This window comes from Microtus oregoni, unplaced genomic scaffold, assembly GCF_018167655.1.
Source record: "Microtus oregoni isolate MIOR12 unplaced genomic scaffold, Mior012 000006F_ref0000085, whole genome shotgun sequence".
Lineage (NCBI taxonomy): Eukaryota > Metazoa > Chordata > Mammalia > Rodentia > Cricetidae > Microtus > Microtus oregoni.
The window spans coordinates 59,605,895-59,632,811 of NW_024543065.1; the positions used below are offsets into that span (position 1 = coordinate 59,605,895).

Here is a 26,917-nt window from a genome sequence, read left to right on the forward strand (position 1 = left end):
AGTAAGAGTCTTTTCCAGAAAAATAGTACTTCAGAAAAATTAAATATAGACATAAGAAAATAAAAAAAGTGCAATGTGGTATTAAAAGTCCATTTTCCAGCTTCCTTCCCAACTGTGTACTAGCAAAACTAGGAAACAGATATCGGCAGAATGCAATTAACCAAACTACATCTTCCTAAGATGTCACCTACTTCTGATATTCACCTTCTGGTCTGTCTTTTTATGGAGGTCAGCAACAGTCTGCCCCATGTGCAGACTCACAACAAGCCACTGCCTTGGGGTCAGTCCTCTGTAGTCAACAATTCCCACCTTTTTTCTTATAGCAACTATGCATTTCTTTGAAATGCTTTCCCCCATTGAGATCCACAGCACACGGCCTTCAGATCCAGGTAGCTGCTAGGTGTGGTGGCACATGCCTTTAATCCCAGCACTTGGGATGTAGAGTTCCAAGACAGTCAGGGATATACAGCGAGGACCTGTTACAACCAGCCAAGCAAGCAAGCAAGCAAGCAAGCACAAAACCCCTCCAATCAAATAAACCCAAACCAGCTAGAGCCAGGTAACTTACCTATTTGCCTCTTGCTATCATTCCTGAGCTGCTCATTTTCTGGCCTTGGGACTTTGTGTACTTCAGCTATAGAAAGAGACATGCACAGTGACAAATCAATTCAGCATATATACCCAAAAATTTCCACAAAGTTATAGTGGAGATGACGACACCCCAAACAAACAAAAAACCCCACACACTCCCACCACTTTGAATGAAATTTCAAAGATCGAACACTATTAAAATAAAGTTCAGCTTAAACCTGCTAGGGTCGTTCACATAAAGTAACCCTCTTAATGAAATGAGGAGATGGAGAGTGATCATCAGTGCAGGAACAGTAAACAGCTCAGCTCTACCTCGCCTGTGCTCTTGGTTGTCTATTGCTTTCTGGCTGGTAGATGGCAAAGGCCTGGTTGGTACAGGGCTCCTTCTCCCAACAGGTGCTGGAGCAGGTAAGTGGGCCGAGGCGGTCTGTACTGCTTGTTCCATGGTTGGACTTTTTCTCAAAGGGTCTAACTGAGGGCTTGATCGACCTAAAATGTAACCAAAAGATAATAAACTACCCTAACCTAGAATTTCAAAACCATCTAGACCCTTTAAAAATAAGTCTAGAATTTTATTCTGCTAACTCAAATCCTCAGCATAAAACTGAATTAATTTTATTAGACCAGTGCTTAAATCTACTTATCTTTAGTGGGCTGATTATTCAGCCAACGAAAAAAAAACAAAAACAAACAAACAAAAAAAATCCACAAAAAATACAGTAACAACATCACTGCCATGAATTTATCCGTGTTTCTTTCTTTGTTCTTCTTCTTTCTTTGTTTTTTTAAGACAGGGTTTCTCTTTGTAACAGTCCTAGCCGTCCTGGTACTCACTCCATAGACCAGAGTGGTCTCAAACTCAGAGACTCACATCCACCTGGCTCTGCCTCCTGGGTGCTGGGATGCAAATATCACGCTGTAGGCATGTCAAATGGAGGCTTTCCTAATCACAGGATTATATTGACACATTCAGATTTTTTTTTTGAGACAATTTCATATAGTTCAGGCTGGCCTTCAGCTCCTGATCCTCCTGCCTCCATCACCCAAGTGGTAGGATTCCAGGTATGAATACCTATGTAAATGACTAAAGCATGGAGTTCTGCTCTAAGAATATACAGAACAATAAAGCACGGCAGGCAGATGGTTCTTACAAGCCTTACCTGTTTGGGTAATTAAATGTCAGAATTTAAAAGACAGCAAAAACAAACTCTTCTGAGAACTCCAGAACAGTCACAATCATTCCCAAAGTCATACAGAAACTCTCCTGCCTTGTCTCTATTTGTCAGGGGTTTGACTTATTAATTATGTATATAGTGTTCTACCTGCATGTATGCCTGCACACCAGAAGAGGGCACCAGATCTCATTAGAGACAGTTGTGAACCACAATGTGGTTGCTGGGAATTGAACTCAGGACCTCTCGAAGAGCAGCCAGTGCTCTAAACCTCTGAGTCATCTCTCTAGCCCCTATCATTGCTTTTCTGAGAAGAAAGCCTACAACTCAGAAATCATCAGTACAGAAATAAAAACAAAGGGAGACACACAGAGTGAGTCACTGGCTCACTGGCTGTATATTAAATTTCCTTTTTACTAACAACTTATTAATCACGGTGTTGATTTTGCTACAAATAGGAAATGTAGAGTATATGATTAGGAATAAAACCAGAAATGATTTCAGCAAAATCAAAACAACATTTTTGAGTGTTTGAGTGACCATTACATTGTTATCATAGAGTTAAAAGAAAATTCCATGTATTTATGCAAAATTCAGAAATTTAGTTTTTTTAAAAAATATGTTTATTTATTACATATACAGTGTTCTGCTTGCATGTATACTTGCAGGCCAGAAGAGGGCACCAGATCTCATTACAGATGGTTGTGAGCCACCATGTGGTTGCTGGGAATTGAACTCAGGACCTCTGGAACATCAGGCGGCAGTGTTCTTAACCTCTGAGCCATCTCTCCAGCCTCCTACTATTTAGTTTTTTTTTTTTTTTTTTTTTTTTTTTTTGAGACAGTGTTTCACTGTGTAGCCTTGGCTGGCCTGGAACAGAGATCCATAAGCCTCTGCCTCCAAAGTGCTGGGATTAAAGGTGTTTATTACCACGACCAGCTTTATTATTTTCTTTTAAAAAGATTTTATTTTTGTTCTGTGTATGTGTTTGTCTGTGCACCTGAATATGGTTGCTTAAGAAGAAACTCCTGGGGCAGGAGTTTCCCGTGGGGCTGAGTTGTCTGATACACATCCTTTGCAAGAGCAGCACAAGCTCTTGCTGAGTCACCTGTCCAGCCCCTGAAATCCAAACATTTTAGTTGGTAAAATTTAAGTGAATTCTTAGGCTTTCTGTGCCGTGGATTTATACAAATATTCACATCAAAATTTAATAAAAATACTTCTGTTTTCAAGTCTTCAGTATGAGGTAAGGAATCCAATCTTACTTTTCTTAAACTACCAGACACCAACAACCCTTATGGGAATAATCAGCCCTTTTCTACTATAATTTAATCTAGAAATCTTAATCATCTACGTAATCCCACTCCTTTCCCTATACCTGTTGTGCAGAGGATCGAACCCAGATCATAACACACAGCTAGGGAGTGTTCTACTACTAAACTATACCACCAGAAATTACATTTTGTATTAATGGTGGGGCTGTTTCCAACATTGTATACTGTTTTATTCATCTCTAAAAATTTACTCTTATAGTTTTATTATACCAAGTAGGTAAATTTGTTATTTTTCAAGTATGTTCTGCTATATGTCCAGGTGTATTTTAACATCTATTTTTTTTTTTTTGATTTTTAGAGACAGGGTTTCTCTGTAGCTTTTGGTTCCTGTCCTGGAACTAGCTCTTGTAGACCAGGCTGGCCTCGAACTCACAGAGATCCGCCTGCCTCTGCCTCCCGAGTGCCGGGATTAAAGGCGTGCGCCACCACCGCCCGGCAACATCTATTTTTTACAATTTGTTTTTTTTTAATGTATATGATGCTTTGCCTGCACGTGTACCATGCATGCGCAGCCTCCACAATGAAGAGGAAGTTGGATCTTCTGAGATTGGCGTTACACATGATTATGAGCCTTCACATGGATGTTGAGAAACAAACCTGGGTCCTCTGGAAAAAGCAGTAGTGCTCTTAAACCCTGAGCCACCTCTCCAATCCTATTTATTTATCATTCTTTCTTTCTTACTTTTTTTTTAAATAAAAAATTTATTTATTTTATATGTATACAGGCATACCAGAAGAGAGCACCAGATCTTATTACTGACAGTTGTGAGTCATCATGTGATTGCTGGGAACTGAACTCAAAACCTCTGGAAGAGCAACCAGTGCTCTTAACCTCTGAGCCATCTGTTCAGCCCCAAAGTCTCATTTTATAATCAAGGAAATTAAGGCTTATTATTTTTCAGTAAGAGCTCTAACATAAAATATAGCAAAACAAAGATAAAAATACATTTATATTAGTTTTAAAAAGTCTGAAAAAACATAACAAAATGTAAATATCGCCACTTGTGGGTAGCAAGATTATAGTTTTGTTTTATTCTTTATGCTTCTATTTCCAAGTCATTTACAGAAAAATCTTTAAAATTTAATACACATCTATATATTTAAAATTTTGTGTTTAATAATGCTTGAGTGTGGGGTATCTTTCAGTTCCCAAGGAAGCTAGAGGTTATCAGCTTAGATCCCGCTGGAGTCATGGTCAAGTCTAAGCTGTCCCATGAGGGTACTGGGAACTCATCTCAGGTCCTTAGCAAGACTAATTTTAATTAAGTCCTCTTCACTGGAGCCAACTTCATACTCACTATGTTAGCCAGCACAAGCAATGCTGGCTACAATTACTTTAAGGCTTGTGCCTTGAAGAACAAAACATACAGGATTATGCTTATTAGTACTGGCACGATTTGATCTTTACCAGCTTTGCCCTGTGACTGTTCAACCTTTGTGAAGTGAAATCTACACTGCACTACTGAAAAAGTAAAGCAACAACCCATCACACTGACTGCAGCAGTGGACACAGCAGACACAGGACTGTGTGATTAAAGATTACAAGACTATCTCGAAGAACAGAATTTTTTCAAAAATGACAACAGGATCCCTTCAGCTTACTAAAAAGTTAATCTCCAGGTTCCAGGGCTTCTAATATTCCAGATCTCGCTTATGGCCTATATTTTCAGAAGCACTACAAAATGGGTCTTTGTGGTGATCCAGAGACCGAAGGTCCCGTATCTGTATGGTCTTAGGAGAGACTCAATAGCATGCACATCCGCAGTACATTTCTCTGGATGGGTTTTCAAATTCACCTAGCATAGTTCAACATTCAGTTGTGAGTCTAGGACGAATCTGATAAACTTTGAAAACAAATGTTAATTAAACACAGAATGCTTGTTATTTCAATTCCAATGTGTAGAAAGTTTAAAAAGTACAAATAAATAGTAGAAGCCATTAAGCAAAACTTTATTACAATAGAGTAACCAGGAAAAAAAACTTCCAAACTAGTGAAGTTATATTGGCACACACCTGTAACCCCAGCACTCAGAAGGTGAAGGCAAGAATATACTGAATTAGCCTAAGATAAAGGAGCAAAAGTTCTGTCTTGAAAACAGAATTTAAAGAGCCAAGCACCAATGATACATACTGCTCATAAACCATCAGAACAAAGCAAAAACTGCTAGGGAAGTTTAGAATCCAAGTACTTGATAGGCAGAACAGCTTACCTTGGGCTAGCTGTGGTTTTACAGATCTTGTATCTTGTGTGAAGGCAGAACCAACTGTGCTGCTCTGGGATAAGGTACTGCTATTTGATGTTTCTGTTCCAAAGGATGTCAAGGAGTTTCCAGCTTGAAAAGATTAAAACAAGCAAACAAAAGAAATCATCATTTTACCGATTGTCTGGGTATCCAACCCATACTTATAAAAAAACATGTTGCAAAAATAGAGACACAATTAGATAGTGAACAGCAGAAACAATACCGTAGACACTGACATTAATTTCAATTATTTCTGTAAGATAAATCACAGATTCTTCTGCTAGAGCTTTCCACCATTAATGGCAGTAGACAACAGACTTGGTCTGTAACGCTTTCTACTCTGAAGAACTATGGTGTTGCCTTTTGCCCAAAGCAGCTACAAAAGAGTGAGAATTATGAGTAACAAAATGACTAGAAAGGACCCAGTTCTCTGCCATACTTGTTCCACGAATCTTCTCTAAGATGAGTGGTTGAGGCTTTATATATGGCACTCTTTTAATATTCTATCCAGGAAGGTTGTCCCTGTATTTCAACAATCCCTACCTCACCTCTCATTTGTATACCTCTATGATGGTAGTCAGAATAAGCTCTTAATATATTTACACTGCTATAGTATTTGAGAACCTTTTAATGGTTCCCAATGTCCCCCAACTATTACCTCAGTTTATAAAGCCCTCATTACCTGTCCCTCTTCTCACATCACTTTGCATATTTGAACCTGTGTAATCTGTAAATCGCTCTTAAAATGCAATCTGCTCATTTCGAGGGGGCACTCCAGTTCTTTCAACTATTTCTAACTACTTCAGCCATGGTGTTTAAGACACTTTGCTGCTCCCCAGACTCCTCCTGATCTGATGAGTTCTACTCTTCCAAACCCTTAAAATGGGCCACCAGAATGCAGTAGTGTCTCTCACCCTCCCTCCAAGGCACATTCCAGGGAGGCTTCCACTCTGGCCAGCTCTGGAAGAGATGGAACATCACCCCCACACACTCTGGGAACACAGCAAGCATTTTTAAAGATCCTGCTCTTGTTCTGAGGCCAGACAAACATAAGCTACCCCGAGGGTGTGTACTCTTATCCCCTTGCTTGCTGCCTGCTGGAGTGTCAATTCAATTGTAGCAAACTCTGTACCTTCTACTCTTCTCATCGTGACCCAGTTCTGCTACTGATTCACATCTGTATGTATCCATCCATCCCTCCATCTATCTATCTAATGTATATCTTGCAGTTATGGATAGTTGTGAGCTGGACCAGAAGCCCAGGGATGGCACCACCCACCATGGGCTGGACCCTCCCCCATTGCTCACTAATTCAGAAAATGCCTTAGAGCTGGATCTTGAAAAGGCATTTATTTCCTCAGCTGAAGCTCCTTCCTCTGATTACTCTAGCTGGTGTCAATTTGACACATAAAACCACCCAGTACACAGGGTAATTAATAGGCATGAACCATGACGGCCTCCAAACCACTTTTTATTCAAGGCCTAAAAAAGGGCCAATCAAGGTTTGCATTATTTATGGAGATTTTCAGCTGTTGCAACACTATTTTTTAAAATGGTGTCTTTTAAAATGGTGGTTTTCTTTCCACTGAGCTATACAAGAATCTTTATGGGAAAAAAAAAATCAGTATTTGGGTGGATCTACTTCTGTCTTTCACTTGCCCATATTTGTCTCGCCTTATGCCAATAATTCATAGCTCTAATTATGGTATCTTTGTAAGTCTTGAAGTTGGGTGATATAAACCTCAAACTTCTGTTTTAAAAAGACCGATGGGACTTTGACGTGAATGTTTAACCTGTGACTCAAAGCAGAAGAGCTGCTTCTATAAGGTTCTGACTCCACCCATAGGCGCTCCTGTGGAGCTTTAGTGTCTCAGCAGCTCGTGGTTCTCTCTGCAGAGCAAGGCTGCCTCAGCTTCAGAAGTTGTCACCTTCTGGGCCAGACAATACTTTGTTATCAGGAGTTGTCCCAACACCCCGACTCCACCCACCACATGCCAATACAGCCCTTTTAAAAGCTCTTCATTGCCAAATACCCCTCGGAGAATGTGGGCAATTTGGCCCTTCTCCCTTGAAAAAAGCTACCACAGAAGTTTTAAGGGAGCCTTTGCTTCCGAGTATGTGGTGTTGAAATTATTTTATTTCATGCACATTGGTGTTTTGCCTACAAGTGTATCTGTGTGAGGGTATTGGGTCCTCTGGAACTGGAGTTACAGACAATTGTGAGCTGCCATGTGGTCCTGGAAATCGAACTTGGTAACACTGGATGAACAGCTAGTGCTCTTAACCACTGAGCCATCTTTTCAGCCCTAAGTATGTGGTGTTATTGGCACTATTAAAGCAGTGTTACATACTTTAATACTCTGTTCATATAAGGTGTCAGCAAATGTGTTCTGCAGGCGGTCTTTGTGATTTATCTTTGAACTGTTACAAATCAATCAGTTTGCACCATTTCAAATTTTGTATTTTTTCAAATTATCTTTATTAATTCCAAATCCACTTTTTGTGGCTTGAGAAGATACCAAATATGATTTGTCTGTGGCCCCTGATTAGGATTACTGAAGAATCAATTTCTACTTGCAGATAATCAACATTCTGGAAGTGTTAGGATTTTGTGTGTGTGTATGTGCGCACACGAGTGTGTGCATTTACTTACTTATTTACTCACTTATTCATTCATTCATTCGAGACAGGGTCTCACTGTGTAGCACAGGCTGTCCTAGAAATCACTATGTAGACCAAGCTAGACTCTTTCACAGACAGGTGTTGGGGAATATTATTTTCAGGTGTGTGTGACTTTCGTTTACGTTGCATTTGTTTAACTCTGTGAAGCTGTGTTACTGTGCCTGTCTAAAACACCTGACGATTCTAATAAAGAGCAATAGCAAGGCAGGAGCAAGGATAGGCGGGGCTGGCAGACAGAGTATAAATAGGAGAAATGAGGAAAAGGAGCAAGAGAACAAGGAGAGGAGGACATCAGGGGCCAATCGCCTAGAAGTAAGAGTAAGGAGTAAGAGGGAAGGAAAGGTATACAGAAATAGAGAAAGATAAAAGCCCAGAGGCAAAAAGGTAGTTGGGATAATTTAAGAAAAGCTGGCAAGGGCTAGAGAGATGGCTCAGTGGTTAAGAGCATTGCCTGCTCTTCCAGAGGTCCTGAGTTCAATTCACGGCAACCACATGGTGGCTCACAACCATCTGTAAAGAGGTCTGGTGCCCTCTTCTGGCCTGCAGGCATACACACAGACAGAATATTGTATACATAATAAATAAATAAATAAATAAAATATTAAAAAAAAAAAAGCTGGCAAGAAACAAGCCAAGCTAAGGCCGGGCTTTCATAAATAACAATAAGCCTCCGTGTGTGTGATTTACTTGGGAGCAGCGTGGCTGGTACCCCGCAAAAGCCAAAAGAGTAAAATATCACACAATAGACAGGTATTCGTCTGCCTTTGCCTTCCAGGCACTGGGATCAAAGGTGTGTGCCACCATGTTCATTCACATTTGAATTAACTGACCCCTGTATCATTATGAAGATATGACCTTTACGTGTTATTAGTATGTATGATAGTTCTTTTTCATTGTTTTGGTGCCTTTTGTTCTATTCTTAGTAATTAAAAATTAATCTATACAGGGGACTGGAGAGATGGCTCAGCAGTTAGAAGTACACAGTATTCTTGTAGAGGACCTGAATTCAGTTCCCAGCACCCATGTCAGGTGGTTAACATGCAAGCATCTGTCCATTGAGTCAATATTCTGCCATTCTAAGAGTATTGAACTTCAGCACACCACGACATACCAGCAAACCTATCTTAAATTATTCCTGTTGAAATCATCACCTGGGGTAAACAATGGGAGGAGGGGATCTAATTATGCCCATGTTCTTTATTTTAACCTCTGCTGTACAATTAATTAAAATGGGCAGTTAGAGACTGGGAATGTAGCTTAATTATATAGTGCTTGTCCTAAAAGTATGAGGCTGTAGGGCTGCTGGTTAGTTTTTAATACTCACACTTCTAGAACTCCCTTTTCTGCCCTAGCAATACATGCCTATTGTCCACTCTTTAATAACAATATAGACATACTGTTTTGATACTTTACTTATCTGCAATATCTTAATTTTTTTTAAAGGATCTACAAATTAGGGGCAATAATTTTCATTTCTGTATAAACAATCTTGCAAAGATGATTTCAGCATCAGCTTACAAGACAGTGCTTACCTAGTATATTATATTTTCAGTGTAAGAGGGTATCTCAGTGTGATTTATTTATTTTTGGAGGCAGGGTCTCATTTATTCAAAGCTAGCCTCAAACATTTCACATCTGCCTCCGGGTTAGAGATATAGTTGAGCAGCGCAGTTAAGAGCACATATGGCTCATGCAGAGGTCCTAGGTTCCCTGCACCAACAGTCCCAGAGCATATACTTGTCATGATGCCACGGGCTCCTGCATAAATGTGCCCATGTAGGCAGTCAGGCAGGCACGCGCGCACACATACAAACACAATATATAAATAAATAAATTTAAAAATAAATCAATCACATGTATTTAGACCATCTGCCTCCACCTCAGTGCTGGGAACAGAAGTATGGCCTCCACATCCAGTTAACTGTGGTGTTAGCATCAAACTAAGGGACTCTTGCATGCTATGTAAGCACTCTATCAACTGAGCTGCATCCCAAAACTCTTGCTTGGTATCATTACTTTATCGTAAGCAAGAGCAAAGCACCCTTTCACATGTTTTTGGGATATTTGTATTTATTTTTTTGGGAACAAGGTTCCTCTATGTTGCTCTGGCTGTCTGGGAACTGGCTTTGTAGACTAGACTGACTTTGAATTCAGAAATCGGCCTGCTGGGATCAAAGGTGGGTGCTTACCACTCCTAGCTTGCTTTGTTTTGCTTTTGTTTTTAGTATGTATGTGTGTGTATAAGACACTTGTACATGTGTATACAAGTGTGCATTGAGGCCAAAGGTCAACAATGGGTGTATTCCTTAGTTGTGCCTCATCTTTTTTGAGACAGGGTCTCTCCCTGATCCTGGAGTTCACCATTCATCTAGATTGGCTGGCCACTGTGCTTCAGAGATTCATTCATCTCTGGCCCTGGCCTCTCTACCCATCTCAATAGCTGTGCTCAACTTTTATGTAAGTAATGAGGATCTGAACTCAGATCCTTATGGACTTCAGAATTTGAGTCTAAGGATATGCTGCTTTGGAAAAGTGGTTCTGCTTTTGTTTCCAAAGATGAGAACTTGTGGATTAATTCTAGACTAATGTGGTTTGATGGACCAAGACCTCCCCCCCAAAAGCACGTCACCACGAACACCCCTAAAAAATTACTTCGCCCAACAAAAAGCAGGAAGCAGTTTGGAGAAAACTATGCCCAAATTCCCAAATTGATGTGGTAGCGTTTTCTTTCTATCTGTTGCTTTCATTGGTTAATTAATAAACAAAACTGCTTGGCCTGATAGGGCAGAATTTAGATAGGTGGAGTAGACCAAACAGAATGCTGGGAAGAAGGGAAGTGAGTCGCAGACGCTATAGCTCTCCTCTCCAAGATAGATGCAGGTTAAGATCCTTTCCAGTAAGACACCACCTCGTGGTGCTACACAGATTAATAGAAATGGATTAATCAAGATGTGAGAGTTAACCAGCAAAATGCTGAAACTAATGGGCCATTCGTGTTTCAAAGAATACAGTTTCCATGTAATTATTTCAGGTAAAGCTAGCAGGTGCAGGAGCCGGGTGGCAGGAAGCGGCCTGCTGCTCCGCACTACACCCAAATATTGTTTATAAATGTTTGTTACCATTTAAAGGGAGATATGCTATAGAGATCTGCATTGATATGGATCTTGGTTTGTTGATACAAATTTAAGATCAATGTATATTTCTGCTCTTGATTAAGGTATTGTGTTTGTGCAGCTCATTTAAAAATGTAATGTACAATTAAGAAGTACAGGTTAATAGATAGTAATCTATAATAGTCAAGCTTGTAGTCTTGTGAGTTAGATTTTCTAGATGTACAGAGGTATATTTCAGATGGATAGCTATTCTTCAAACCTATCAAAGATTACAGAATATGGCATTTAAAATGTCTTAAGAACTTAGGACTTTTCATGACAATGAGACACATATGCTCCTGGCAGAACCAATTACTTCAAGAGGATGATGGGCATCAAAGTAGCTCCTTATAGAGTTTGTTAGCCATTTGGGCAAGAAACTATTCTTGCCTGGACTGCCTGATGTTATGCTGTATGAAATGGACATGCAGGACCCACAGAGAAATGACGCTGAACTTGCCTAAAGGTTAAACAATCACTCGGGGTTCCTGCTTCACGAAAAAGTCTGCCAGACATTCTGCAGGACAAAGAAGAAAGTGACTGACAAACTGCCAATATAGGTGGAACTGTCTTTGAAATTTCCTGCTTTGGATACAAGATTAACTCAAAAAAAAAAAAAAATCAGTAGCCCTCCTTTACACAGATGATAAATGGACTGAGAAAGAAATCAGAGAAACATCACCCTTTATAATAACCACAAATAGCATAAAATACCTCAGAGTAACTCTAACCAAACAAGTGGAAGACTTGTATGGCAAGAACTTTAAATCTTTGAGGAAAGAAATTGAAGATGACACCAGAAAGTGGAAAGATCTCCCATGCTCTTGGGTAGGTAGAGTTAACATAGTAAAAATGGCAATCTTACCAAAAGTAATCTACAGATTCAATGCACCGCCCATCAAAAATCCTAGCAAAATTCTTCACAGTCCTCAAAAGAATGGTACTCAACTTCACATAGAAAAGCAAAAACCACAGGATAGCCAAAACAATCCTGGGCAATAAAAGAACTTCTGGAGGCATCACAATCCCTGACTTCAAACTCTGCTACAGAGCTATATTACTGAAAACAGCCTGGTATTGGCATAAAAACAGACAGGAGGACTAATGGAACCGAACCAAAGACCCGGATATTAATCCACAAACCCTCAAACACAAAGATTTTTGACAAAGAAGCAAAAAATATCAAATGAAAAAAAAAAGCATATTTAACAAAAGGTGCTGGCATAACTGGATATCAACGTGTAGAAGAATGAAAACAGATCCATATCTATCACCATGCATATCTTAAGTCCAAATGGATCAAGATCTCAACATAAAGCCAGCCACACTGAACCTCACAGAAAAGAAAGTGGGAAGAACACTTGAACACACTGGCACAGGAGACCACTTCCTAAATATAATCCTGGTAGCACAGACACTGAGAGAAACAATTAATAAATGGGACCTCCTGAAACTGAAAAGCTTCTGTTAAGCAAAGGACACGGTCAACAAGACATAATGACAGCCTACAGAATGGGAAAAGATTTTCACCACCCCACATCAGACAAAGGTCTGATATCCAAAATATACTAATAATTCAAGAAATTTGCCATCAAAAGAACAAATAATCCAATAAAAAAAATTAAGAGTACAGACCTAACCAGAGAACTCTCAACAGAGGAATCTAAAATGGCTGAAAGACACATAAGGAAATGCTCAATATCCTTAGTCATCAGAGAAATGCAAATCAAAACTCTGAGATTCCATCTCATACTTGTAAGAATAGCCAAGATCAAAAACACTGATGACAACTTATGCTGGAGAGGTTGTGGGGTAAAGAAACACTCCTCCATTGCTGGTGGGAACGCAAGCTGGTATAGCCCCTTTGGATATCAATGTGGCGGTTTCTTAGAAAATTAGGAAACAACCTTCCTCAAGACCCAGTAATACCACTTTTGGGTATATATATATATAAAGGATGCTCAATCATACCACAAGGACATGTGCTCAACTATGTTCACAGCAGCATTGTTTGTCATAGCCAGTACCTAGAAACAACCTCAATGCCCCTCGACCAAAGAATGGATAAGGAAAATGTGGTATATTTACACAATGGAGCACTACACAACAGAAAAAAAAAATGACTTCTTGAAATTTGGGGGCAAATGGATGGAGCTAGAAAACATCATATTGAGTGAGGTAATCCAGACCCAGAAAGACAATTATCATATGTACTCACTCATAAGCATTTTTTAAAAAAGATTTATTTATTTGTTATGTACACAGTGTTCAGCCTCCATGTATGCCTGCAGGCAAGAAGAGGGTACTAGATCTCATTACAGATGGTTGTGAGCCACCATGTGGTTGCTGGGAATCGAACTCAGGACCTCAGGAAGAGCACTCAGCTCTTACCTTCTGAGCCATCTCTCCAGCCCCTCATAAGCAGTTTTTTTTTTCCGAGACAGGGTTTCTCTAGCTTTGGTGCCTGTCCTGGAACTAGCTCTTGCAGACCAGGCTGGCCTCGAACTCATAAGCAGTTTTTAAACATAAAGAAAAAACAAACAAAACAACAACAATAGCAAAAAACCAGCCTACAAATCACAATCCCAGAGAATCTAGACAACAATGAGGACCTTAAGAGAGAAATACATGGATCTAATCTGCATGGGAAGCAGAAAAAGACAAGATCTCCTGAATAAACTGGGAGCATGGGGACCATGGCAGAGGGTTGAAGGGGAGGGGAGAGGAAGGAGCGGAGCCGACAAAACTGTATAGCTCAATAAAATCAATAATTATTAACAACAACTCAATAAAATAATAACTCAATAAAATCAATAATAATAATAATAATAAAAATAATTTTCTGCTTCATGGAAGTCTGCCAGATATTGTGAGCCTGTAGGCTGAAGATGAACGCCTGAATGTTACAAAAGAACTTTGGGTGACTATCCAGGCAGGGAGATGTCTCTGTCAATTTTAGAGTTTTGGGAGTTGCTTATGATACACTTCCTGTTTACTTAAGCAGGAATCCTTATGATTGTTTTTGATGCAGTTGAACAATAGGTAGTTATAATTATTGTTTTCCTTAGTTACACCTGTTTTTTATATGTAATTTTACTATGTTAAAGTTAAAGCCTTCCTTTTTATTTAAACAGAAAAGGGGAAATGGTGTGGGAAATTCCCCTGTATATGTGTTGTTTTTATTGGTTAATAAATAAAGAACCTTGTGGGAGAAGAGAGCCGCTTGTTGGTTCCCTGCTGCTCGGCTACCTTAGCCCCAAAATAATCACACAGAAACTGTATCAATTAAATCACTGTTTTGCCCATTAGCTCTAACTTCTTATTGGCTAAACTCTTACATCTTAATTTAACCCGTTTTTATTAATCTGTGTATGGCCACGTGACATACTGGCTAACATTCCTAGCGACTGTCTCCTGCAGGCTTCATGGCTTCTCTCTGACTCTGCCGTTATTCCTCCCAGCATTCAGCCTAGCTTTCCTTGCCTACCTAAATTCTGCCTTGCTATAGGTCCAAAGCAGTTTATTTATTAATGGTAATCACAGCACACATAGGGGACTCCCATATCAGAAGCTGTTTCGGCCAGTGGCTTAGCAGAATAGAACTAGGAGGGGAAAGCTAAACTGAATGCTGGGAGAAAGAAGGCGGAGTCAGTGAGATGCCATGTAATCAAACTACCAGAGGGGAAAGACGGGAGCTGCCAGCTGGAACCCTTGCAGGTAGGTTCCAAACCCTTACTCAATTGTATTGAACTGCTGATCTTCTCCACTATTTTTAGAAGTTCTCATTATAAAATGAAATTCAATAATGTAAAGTAGCGGATTGAAAGGCAAATAAAGCTAATATGAAGGAATAGTAATAGTAAAGATAGCACCAAATTCAGAACGGGCTGACTACAATAACTCTATAGTTATAGAAAACTATGTTTATTCAGTTGAAATTATTCTTTAAATTGTTTCCTAGGCTAGCCATATGAAATAAGATATTCTTCTATGAGGCTGGACAGCAGCAAGCTGCAGCTCTCGGTCAGTTATGTGATCAGAGGAGCAAACAGCCCCCATGTGCTGTGCAATCAGGCCAGCAATTTGTTTTTAAGAAAATTCTTCAGGTTTTCACACCCCACCATGTTTGCAAATGTCATCTGTATTCACACATGAGATTCTTCATTTCATGAGAAGTATGTTTTGTGCTAGATTAAATGTTTTAAACTGTGGACTGTGTTGCTCTGAGCTAATGTTTGGCGGGTTAAATGCTTATTTATTAAATGTGTATGTGCCCGAGAGTATGTGCATGTGTATGTGCAAGACTCTAGGAGGCCAGAAGAAAGCACCGAGTCACCCGGAACTGGAGCTAGAGATAGTGTGAGTGCTGGATATTGAACCAGGGTCTTACATGAAGGGCAGTTAAGTAGTCTTAACTACTAAGCCATCTTTCCAGCTCCTTAAATGCATTTTAATACATTTACTACTTCATACATTAAAGAGTATAAGGGTTTTTTTTTTTAAGATTTATTTATTTATTATGTATACAACATTTCTTCCATGGATGCTTGCATGCCAGAAGAGGGCACAAGATCTCATTATAGATGGCTGTGAGCCACCATGTGGTTGCTGGGAATTGAACTCAGGACCTCTGGAAGAACAGTCAGTGCTCTTAACCTCTGGTCTCTCCCTCTCTCCAGCCCTGTTTTTTTTTTGTTGTTGTTGTTGTTTTTCTTTTTTTTAAATTTTTTTAGATTTATTTATTTATTATGTATACAACATTCCTTCCATGTATGCCAGTAGGCCAGAAGAGGGCACCAGATCTCATTATAGATGGTTGTGAGCCACCATGTGGTTGCTGGGAATTGAACTCGGGACCTCTGGAAGAGCAGTCAGTGCTCTTAACCTCTGAGCCATCTCTCCAGCCCCGTTTTTTTTTTTTTTTTGAGTCAATGTCACATGTGTTCTAGGCTAGCATTACACTTGCTGTTTCTGAGAATAACCTTGAATTTCTGATCCTCCTGCCTCCCTTTTCCAAGTGCTAGGATTATAAAATGCACCACCATGCCCAACTTACAAACATAACGAAGATCAAACAACATTTTGGCAAGATTTTTTTATACCTTTATGGTCAAAAAATTGAGACAAAAAAAGGAAAAAAATGTCATCACATACCAACACCAACAGCGCCAAACTGCTGTCCAACCAATGTGCTTGGACTGAACTGACTGTATGCTGGCATCCTGCCAAAAGGTCCATAGGAACCCACTGACTGGAATGAAGATGATGATGAACCTAGTGAGGACTGAAAGAAAACCATAGGTTATTCTAAGTTCTAAGCAACATGCATATAATGAAGACTCACATTTTTCTAGCCTTTAAAAAAACATGCTAAGTTTAACTGTTAGACAAAAAAAGCAATCACAGTGACTTAAAGTATACACTTAATATTACAACAGTCAACCTTATTTCAATATTTGTCTATTTGTGAGCCTCCATGTGGGTTCTGGGAATGATCTTGGGACTGCTGTAAGAGCAGTCAGTGCTCTTAACTGCTAAGCTATCTCTCTGCCCAATATGTCTTCTCGAACCAGTCACATTTAATGCTATTTAGAAATACTTTCTCTATGATAAATTCTTCCTGAGTTTAGTTTTATAATAGATTTAGGAAATACATGAACAGTGACTTCAGTTGACTGTTAATTGTAACAGGGAATAAATAGTTACAAAGCAATTGCTTATAGAAAAAGCTCTTGCTAGGAGTGGTGGTGTAGCCTTTAATCCCAGCACTTGGGAGGCAGAGACAGGTAGATCTGTGAGTTTGATGCCAGCCTGGTCTACATAGTGATACGAGAGACCTGAGTTCCTTACTCCCTCAAAATAAATAAATAAACAGAATAAAGGGTTGTAGTCTGGTACTGTCATAAAAAGAACTCTCATCATTTTCCTTTATTTTTACATCCATTCATTCGTTTAATATGTATTGTTTATGCATTCATGCACAGGTCAGAGGACAACTTGCAGAGGCTGTTGTTCTCTCTCCACTCTGTGAGTTGAGGACTGAACTCAGGCCATTAGACCTGGTTCCAAGTGCCTTTACCAAGTGGGCCATCTCTCCAGACCTGTCTTATTTTCAATCATCTGAGGTTCACTGCTGAATTCATAGAAGGGGATACAGACAAACATCCTACATAAAGTTGCTTATATTTTAACATCACTAGATTAAGTAAAGGAAGATTTTATAATAAACTATAATGTGATGATTTATCTAGTCAACTTGATTGTACTGAGATGTACTTAGGAGGTCAGTAAATCAGACCTTGGTATGTCTGTGAAAGCTTTCTTCAGAGCTAATCTTTTAAGAAATCTGTCCTGAATGGGGATGCCACCAATAGGTTTCAAATCCAGATGGAATGAAAGAGAATGAAGGGATACCCTCTATCATTGACATGCTTTCCTTGTTTCTTGGCCACCATGAGGTAAACAGCCTTTGCCATATATTCCTGTTGCCATGACAGTGTGTTTCCCCTCAGACTCCAAATAATAGATATAACAAGTAGACTAAATGTTCTGAAATTGTAAGCCAAGATAAAACCTTTCTCCCTTCTAAGATATTTTTATGGGTAATAAAATTTAGTAACAACTTACTAAATAAAAATATATACTGTAATACACATATAGTTAATTTGTCTTATAAATTATTCTACAATTCAAATATGAATTGCATTAAAGACTACAGGGTTATAAGCTAATTTATGGTAAGGCCTTAAATTTTTTTAAATAACATTTACTTTGAACGTGTGTAGGGGAGGGTGTTTCGGCATGTATATAGAGGACCAGAAGATAGTGTTCTCTTCTACCTTGTTCATCTGAGGACAGAACTCAGGTCATCAGGCTTGGCACCATGGGACCTTAACTTATTATCTTGCTAGTTTGGACCTTACCTTTTGTTCTCTGCTACTATCACATATGCTCATGCTGAGTATTCAACACACATGGTTGCACAAGTGAATGAAAACAAGCAAAGTGTACTTATGGTTGGAAGAAGTCATTCAATACCATTCTGACCTACGCTTTTCTATTTCCATGAAGCTGATTACTCCAGGTGACTGAATGGTGCCACTAAGTAAAGTAACAGCAGTGCCGGTGTGGGAGCCACCTCTATTACAGCGTGTCTCTTCTTTCTCAACCTAAAAGACTCATGTTCTCTTAGGGTTACTTCAGACTTTGTTGCCCCAAAATAAAAATTAAGAAGGGAGACATATATATAGTTTTTGCTGCAAGGCTGAAAGTTCTAGTTCCTTATCAAAAAGCCTGTTTTATATTTAGAAAAAAATATTATCAAAGTACTTTCCTTAATAGCTATTAATAACTTTCATATTTTCTGTCTCTTTTTCCAGCTCTGGCACTGGGAATAGGAAGCAGGACTTTTCAATATGCCAGGCAAGAACTCTACTGAGCTATGCTATTTGCCTCATTTTCACTTAGATGGGTTAAGTAGATATTTTCCTTTAATAGTCAGAAGAAAAAATCTTTGGAAAGGTAAGTCTAAGAATAATTAATTTCTGGAAAACTAAAACTTTCCCATATGTGACTTGTTGAAAAACCAACAGATACATTGGAAAATGATAGACTTATGAGAGGAAAAAAGATTACAAATAAAACAAAGTCAAGAAACAAACCATGAGAAGACTATAGCCCTCCTTCCCTGTCCAGCCCCCCCCCCCCGCCCCCCGCATTTGCTTATTTTTTGTTTCTAGGTAAGATCTGTAGCCTAGTCTGACCTCAAGCTCGCATGTAGTGGAAAAAGTCCTCCATCTCCTGATGTGCGCACCACGGTCATGGCCACCTCTGAAGTGCTGGGACTGCAAGTGTGGGCAATATTGCCCAGTGGTGTATCCATCTTTAATGAAATATGTAAAGATTCAATTCTAAGAATACTTAAGTCTAATTTTTAACTTGGGACCTTAAAGAATTTATGTTAAAACCCTTCTTGCTTGTGGTATCTCATTATATACCATTGCATATAGTATAATACACACTATGATTTAGCACCCCCTCTACTTAACCTAGTTATTTTATCCCAGAGTAGCCATTATCACCAGAGTTTGAAATTTGAACCACTATCCACATAGTGTAGAGGTACAGGTCCTAGATTATGGAGTCTTACTACCTGGATCCATTCAAACTGTGGTTTCTTGCTTTTCAATTTTTTCACTTAAAAAAAGCAAAAAAGTATGGGTATCAAGCTCAAAAAGCACCATTTTATGTGAAAAAGGACCTATTTTATGTGCAGTGTCTGTGCTTTGTATTAAGTCTTACGCAGTTAACTATGAAAAATGTTAGCCAGCATAACAATGTAGCAATGTTGAAACTAGAAACTACTGTAAAATTTATTTAAATTCTTCAGCTATTTATTTATCAGCTTCAACTTACAATCCCCAAAGAAACCTATAGAAGAAAGTATCCAAGTAATTTTACACATCCAAGTAACTTCTAACTAGTAAACTACATGAACGTTTAACAGAACAGGCAAAAGCCAAGGCTAACCAGGTATAACTACACCACTCAAAGGCAATTTACTATCAGTTACCTGAACAATAGCTGGGTCCTGAGGCAAAGAACACTGTGGTTTTGGAGGCTCACAAACAGTGAGGTCTTTGATATCACTCCCCCGGAATATAATGTACTCAAAGACTTCATCTCGAGGTGGTATTGGACGGTCTGTTGGTCTGTCTTCTGTACCGAAGGATCGAACTGGTGAGAAAACAGGACATGAGATATATTATTTGTTACTCATATTTAGGCAGGGTCTAAAGATTCTGTTTCAAATACCAAGTATCTTTCTCAAATACCATTCATAAGAAAGTATTAATTAATATATAGACAAAAATTTTTGGAAGAGGAAAATAGAAGACATTGTGCTCAAAGTAGAACGTACTCATTTAAGAGTCCAGTGTTATGAGGCTGTGTTCTCACAATTTTACTTTTACCTTTGGTGGCTGCTTGGTGGTGCAGATTCTGAACACTGTTCTCAGAAAATAATTCAAAGGAGTTCTTCATTTTAGGTATGAAAACGTCTTTTTTCCCCCCCATTGCTATTTTATTTTTAGTGTTTTCATTCAGCAAAATAAAGATTTGACAACTTACACCATAGTTCTTGATAGGGGAAGGAATGAAAACATTTTTGCAGTCCACAAAATCCAAAGTTTAAGTTTTGAGGCAAGGAGAAGCAAACAGAGGCAATATTTCCCTTGGTGAACAGTTAAGTTGAGTTTCCATGGGCAAGATTAAAATGCTCATGACCTAAAACAGCTGCTATATAGTAACTCTCAGCATTTAACACCGAAGATGGAATTAGTCAAAGTTAAATTGTGGATCCCATGCAATGTAAGCAGGCTATAAATGAACTCCATTAATTTACTTTCTGTGAGCAGTGTTGGGAATCTGCATTTTAAGACACTCTCCTGAGTCTCGTACATTAGTTTCAGGATTCCTGACTTAGGAGACTACTGAAAATACCAGCATCCATGTGATGTTCCAAATAAGAAAACATCAAATATCACAAACTGCTCATGGCAAGAGTAAATGAGTGAAGGACAGAGAGAGACTAGCAGTTAATTTTTCATAAAACTGATCCATAGTTAGATTGAAAACCAATGCTGCCAGACGGTAGTGGTGAACACCTTTAATCCCAGTGCTTGGGAGGCAGAGGCAGGCTGATCTCTATGAGTTCGAGGCCAGCCTGGTTTATGGAGCGAGTTCCAGGATAGGCTTCAAAGCTATACAGGGAAACCCTGTCTTGAAAAACCAAAGCAAACAAACAAAAAAGAAAATCAATGCTATTTAAGTTTAGGTTTTATTTTTTATTTATTTATTTATTTATTTTTTTAGTTTTTCGAGACAGGGTTTCTCTGTAGCTTTGGAGCCTGTCCTGGCACTAACTCTTGTAGACCAGGCTGGCCTCGAACTCACAGAGATCCGCCTGCGTCTGCCTCCCGAGTGCTGGGATTAAAGGCGTGCGCCACCACCGCCCGGCTTAAGTTTAGGTTTTATAATGTCCTATTTTCTTCTTCTAAATTGCACACAAGTTCAAGGTTGGCCAGCATGACAGTGAGACCCTGTCTCAGAAAACTGAACACCTAAACAACCAGGCATGGAAGTATACTATATTCCTGTAATCTATATTGAGGGGCAACTTTAGATACACAGTACGTGAGATCTGGTCTCAAAAAGGACAATCATGTAGACTTAGTACAAACTGAAAGAACAGGGCAGAACAAGTAGCACCCCCTGCCCACTCCTTCTCCACAGACAATCTCACTCCCAAACCCAAATGGGTGGATGGAGGCCAGGACACAGGTACACTAAGAGAAACTGATACAGAAAGCTTTAGGTGAGCAGCACTCTCCCAGCCTTCTCTTCACAGCCAAATGGTATGTCAGCAGGCAGGAACCATGGTGCATGCCCTCCCCTACAAAAGAAATAAAAAAGGTTCACACTGTAACCTTTTGATAAAAAGATCTGCTTTATTTTAAATGTGTACTTGTGTGTGTTTTAGTATGTGCCTGTGAGTACAAATGCCCATGGAAGAGAGCAGAGGGCATCAGATGCCCTGGAGATGGAGTTCCAGGTGGTTGTAAGCTACCTTATATGGACGGAATACAGACACCAAACTTGGGTCCTATGCAGAAGAAGTACTTGCTCTTTACCAGTGGGCTCTCTCTCCAGTCCCCACTTCGACCTTTTCCATACAGAATGACGAAGAATAGAACACAGAACTAAGAAAATTACAGATAAAAATAAATCTTAATCCATCTTCATCATCACCACAATAATATCCCAGCCCTCAAAGCTGCCTTGTTTTGAAATAGACTGGGTAAGTCAAGGCCCTCCTGCAAAATCGAGGGCTCAATAAGGCTTCCCAAGGCCTAATGAAACAGCTCACCTGTATCCAGGTGAATCCAGTGAATTACAAAAAACAAGCAACAACAAAACCCCAAACTTTCTTCTTGTTTATTAAAGACAACACACACTAATGGTATGTGAGAGGAAAAAAAATGTAGCAGGACAGACTACCAAATAGATTCTGTCAAAGATAAAAATTCCTAGAGTAATGCTATAGGAGGGCTTGTAGCTGGTGGTTGCCCGCCTACTGGGGCATGGCCTCTTATACTATATAAGAGCCTGCATCTGCCCCTTTTCTTTCCTCTTCCTTTTTGCCGGCTGCTCGTTCGGATTGTTGGACTGCGGAATTTGATCGCTGTCCACCATTCAAGCAGAGAATTCTGATTTGTGAGTTTACCCCTAAATAAATATCTATTTCTCAATTCTGAGCTATTGTGGGATTTCTTTCAGGCATCCATTCATCACTAGGTCCTCTCATCAGAGTAACAATCCAGAAATGTTAAAATCCAAAACATTCTTAAGTTCTTTTTGTTTTGTTTTGTTTCAAGACAGGGTTTCTCTGTAGCTTTGGAGCCTGTCCTGGAACTAGCTCTTGTAGACCAGGCTGGTCTTGAACTCAGAGATACGCCTGCCTCTTCCTCCCGAGTGCGCCACCACCACCCCCGGCCATTCTTAAGGTTTTACATGGTGACACACTAACAATAATGACCCCAGATCTGTTTATTACAAGGTAAATTCTAAGGACCTGTCAGTTAAGAGAGAGACCAACACATTTCCACAGAATACAGGACGGCCAAAGAAAACTGATAAAAACACACCTGAGTGATATGGGAGAGTCTTCTGTTTTGTGTTGATTTCATTGGTTAAATAAAGAAACTGCCTTGGCCCTTTAATAGGACAGAAAATTAGGTAGGCGGAGTAAACAGAACAGGATTCTGGGAAGAAGGCAGTGAGGGCAGTCGCCATAGCTCTCCTCTCCAAAATGGATGCAGGTTAAGATCTTACCAGTAAGCCACCACCTCGTGGTGCTACACAGATTATTAGATATGGGTTAATCAAGATGTGAGAGTTAGCCAGTAAGAGACTGGAACTAATGGGCCAGGCAGTATTTAAAAGAATACAGTTTCCGTGTAATTATTCTACGGCTAAGCTAGCCGTGCAGAGGCCGGGCTGCAGCCTGCCACTCCTATTACTACACCTGAGAAAGTAAAAAATCCCTAATACTGTCTTCAGGGGTGTATGGTGGTTATCCCTGCACTTGGAAGGCTGAGGAAAGAAGACTCTAAATTTGAGGCCTGTGGGAGTTACACAGCAAGACCATGCCTCAAAAAGCATCCCCTGTTGGGAGTTGGTGGTGGCGCACACCTTTAATCTCAGCACTTGGGAGGTAGAGGCAGGCAGATCTCATGAGTTTGAGGCCAACCTGGTCTACAAGAGCTAGTTTCAGGGGCTGGAGATGCCTACTCTTCGAGAGGTCCTGAGTTCAATTCCCAGCAACCACATGGTGGCTCACAGCCATCTATGATTGAATCTGGTGCCCTCTTCTGGTGTGCAGGCATACATGCAGGCAGAATGCTGTATACATAATAATAAAAGACTGTTAACTTCAGATCATGTAAGGTTCTGGCAATTTAAAAAAAAAAAAAAAAAAAAAAGAGCTAGTTCCAGGACAGGCTCCAAAGCTACAGAGAAACCCTGCTTTGGAAAAACAAACAAGCAAGCAAACAAAACAAAAAAAGCATCTCCCATTGTCCTTTCATTGTCTTCTAAATAAATACTTATCAAAATTTGAACCATACATTTTCCAACTAGGCAAAATTTTTCTGAAAAAAGTACCTTTCACTGGGCGGTGGTGGTGCACGCCTTTAATCCCAGCACTCGGGAGGCAGAGGCAGGCGGATCTCTGTGAGTTCGAGGCCAGCCTGGTCTACAAGAGCTAGTTCCGGGACAGGCACCAAAGCTACAGAGAAACCCTGTCTTGAAAAACCAAAAAAAAAAAAGTACCTTTCATGTGATCAACAAATAGCTAACATGCTTTGTACAAAGAAACTGAGGTCTGGTAGTAAAACAGAAAGATGAAGCTTGATAAACACGAAACTAGGTTTAAGCCTACATTTCCTCTTCCCTAACCTCTTTAAACAGTACACTGACCTCACCAACACAGCTTCCCCTTCAGATAATCAGGCCTTATGCAATGCTGTCAGTATGAACTTCCCAAGTTAGACCCTGATAAGTCACTTTATTGATGAATACTTTTTATGGCTCCCTATCCAACACTCCAGGAAAGCCTTAACCTGCCATTCAAATAAAGCAGATGTGGCCATGGAAACCAAGAGCAATGGGTAAGCTGGAACTTGAGCCTTTGGACTCCTCTTATATATGAAGACAAATCAGTATTAACAGAGCTTGACAATGTATCAGAAGGAAACCCAGGAAAGCCATGGGTGTACAATAACTTGACAGGGAGCACTAACTGCCAGGGACTTAATCCTTTCCTTCCCCAATTTGGGAACAAACCAGGAACTACAACAAGTGCTAAGTCAGCTATTCTATACACAGACTGTACTGCCAAGTGGTTATTCCTCTCATAAAGAATGACAAGATCAGTCAGGCAGTGGTGGTGAATGCTTTTAATCCCAGAACTCAGGAGGCAAAGGCAGGCAGATCTTTATGAGTTTGAAGCCGTGTCTGGTCTACAGAGCTAGTTCTAGGACAGCTAGGGCTGCTACACAGAGAAACTCTGCCTCGAAAAACCGAAAAGAATGATAAGAATGAGAAAAATGAGGATTAAAGGAAATCATATGAAGACCAAAGAGCTGTTTTCACTGTGCAACACTGGAACTGAGAGTCCAAGATGATTCTGGCATACTGGGATAGGGTGAATTCCCCAGGGCAGAGATGCATGCGTATTAAGAAATAAAAAATGGATAAACAAAGCAGTGAGAAACAGTGAGTAAAAAGAGTAAATATCACAAAAAGAGTCTGTTTCTTCAGAGAGACATGACAGGAACCATGGTGGGCCAGGAAAGAGGTGACCGATGACAGTTTTGGATAGGATGGCTACTGGGGATGCAGTGAATCAAAAAGCATCTAATAGGTTATGGCTTGATATGAAATGTAGTGGGTAGTTGACTGCCAGCTGATGGGCTTTGGGGGAGCGACTGGATCCTGAGGGCTGTAACTTAAACAATGGACAAATCCCTCCATGGAGTCACATTGTGACAGCACTATTATGAAATCCGAACAGCAGCAAACAGGTCCTAGCAGAGAAGTCTGTAAGAACATGTCCTGTGAAAACCTATCCTGTCACCCAGCTCTTCTCTATCTGCTTTCTGTCTGCCACAGGTTCCTGGTACTGGGCATTTGTACCATCAGGGCCCCAAGCAAAGGGCAAGCTGATCATAGACTGAGACCTCTACCTCTAAACCCTTCTTTTAAATACAAAGGTTTGACTAATATGCAACATTTAAGGAGAAGGGGCAAAATTTTTTAACTCATTTGTTTATTTTATATCCTGGCTGCACCCCCCTAGCCCATTCCTTTCCTCCCACCCCCAAATCTCCTCTTCCAGCTCCATTCAGGAAAGGGCAGGTCTCCCAAGAGTATCAACAAAACATGGCATATCAAGTTGCAATAAGACCAAGCACCTCCCCATGTATTAAGGCTGGGCAAGGTCACCCAGAATGAGAAGTAGGGTCCCAAAAGCCAAGAAAGGAGTTGAGATCGTCCCAGTTGCCACTGTTATGAGTTCCACAAGAGGACCAAGCCACACAACTGTAACATATATGCAGAGTGCCTAGGTCAGTCTCATGCAGGCTCCCTGGTTGCCCACTCAATCTCTGTGAGCACCTATAAGCCCATGTCAGTTGACTGTGTGAGCCTTCCTATAGCGTCCTTGAATCTTCTGGCTCCCACACTCCGAGAAGGGCAAATTTTAGGTGCTGTTTTATTACATTCATTGTTTACTCAAAGGCAGGAAGGCCAACTCTTCTTAGCTTAAATGTGACGTCTCCTGACTTCAAATAATTTATTCAGAATTTATGTACAAAGCCTTGCTTATACCTTTAATCCCAGCACTCAGTAGGGGCAGACAGATTTCTCTGAGTTCAAGAACAGACTGTATCATGCAGTGAGTTCCCAAACAGTCAGAACTACACAGAGGAAAAATATTTAATAATAAGATGTGCTCTACACAGAAATGAAAATCAGATCGGCACCATACTTCTTCCGTGAAAAAGTAGCCAGAGTAACTATAGAATAATGTTTAAAAAGTGTACCGAGTGGGGAGGGGGGCAACAAATGGACCTAGAGAGATGCCCTGATGATATGATGCCTGCCTAACTTGTGTGAGGCCCTAAATCCTATTCCCAGCACCAGGGGAAGGAGGTGAAACAAGGAGACAAGATAGCTGATTATGCAACCTATCACACAAGTAGGAATAGTTAAGACATAGACATACACCTCAGAGTCCACAAAAAAAAAACCACCTCTCTCCCTCCAAATAAAAAAAAAGAAAGAAAATTCAGCTAAACAAATTGGTGTTGACTCATGAGATAAATATTTCCTATGAATTAATATTACTTAATAAAACCATTTAAAGGGATTCTAAAAACATAATTATGCAATGTAATAAAAACCTGTAACTACAATTTCAAACTAATAAACCTGAGAAAGGAGGCAAGGAAAGTAAACACACGTTAGTATTTTTATCTTAGGCATAGAGAAGATAAGTTTTATGCATCTGTGTCTTAGAAAACTACTAGAATCTACGAACTCTTCCTGAAGTAACACACATGACAAGATTCATTTATATGTAACTTCAGGACACCAAGAATTGATACTTTGAAATCTACTTG

The 26,917-nt window shown here is 39.8% G+C and overlaps 1 protein-coding gene across 5 annotated transcripts in view; it reads right to left on the reverse strand.

Annotated features, from left to right (window-relative positions):
- The window catches only part of Lsm14a (LSM14A mRNA processing body assembly factor), a 49,230-nt gene that overhangs the window by 12,896 nt on the left and 9,417 nt on the right, over positions 1 to 26,917 (reverse strand). For 3 of the 5 annotated variants that reach the window (XM_041653518.1, XM_041653517.1, XM_041653516.1), the window contains exons 2-6: positions 19,747 to 19,910; positions 16,329 to 16,458; positions 5,308 to 5,430; positions 904 to 1,080; positions 569 to 634 (exon numbers count right to left, since the gene is read on the reverse strand). In XM_041653518.1, the coding sequence (XP_041509452.1) occupies positions 569 to 634; positions 904 to 1,080; positions 5,308 to 5,430; positions 16,329 to 16,458; positions 19,747 to 19,910 (660 nt within the window). The remainder of the gene's footprint in view (positions 1 to 568; positions 635 to 903; positions 1,081 to 5,307; positions 5,431 to 16,328; positions 16,459 to 19,746; positions 19,911 to 26,917) is intronic. The other 2 variants (XM_041653520.1, XM_041653519.1) reach the window with 1 other exon arrangement.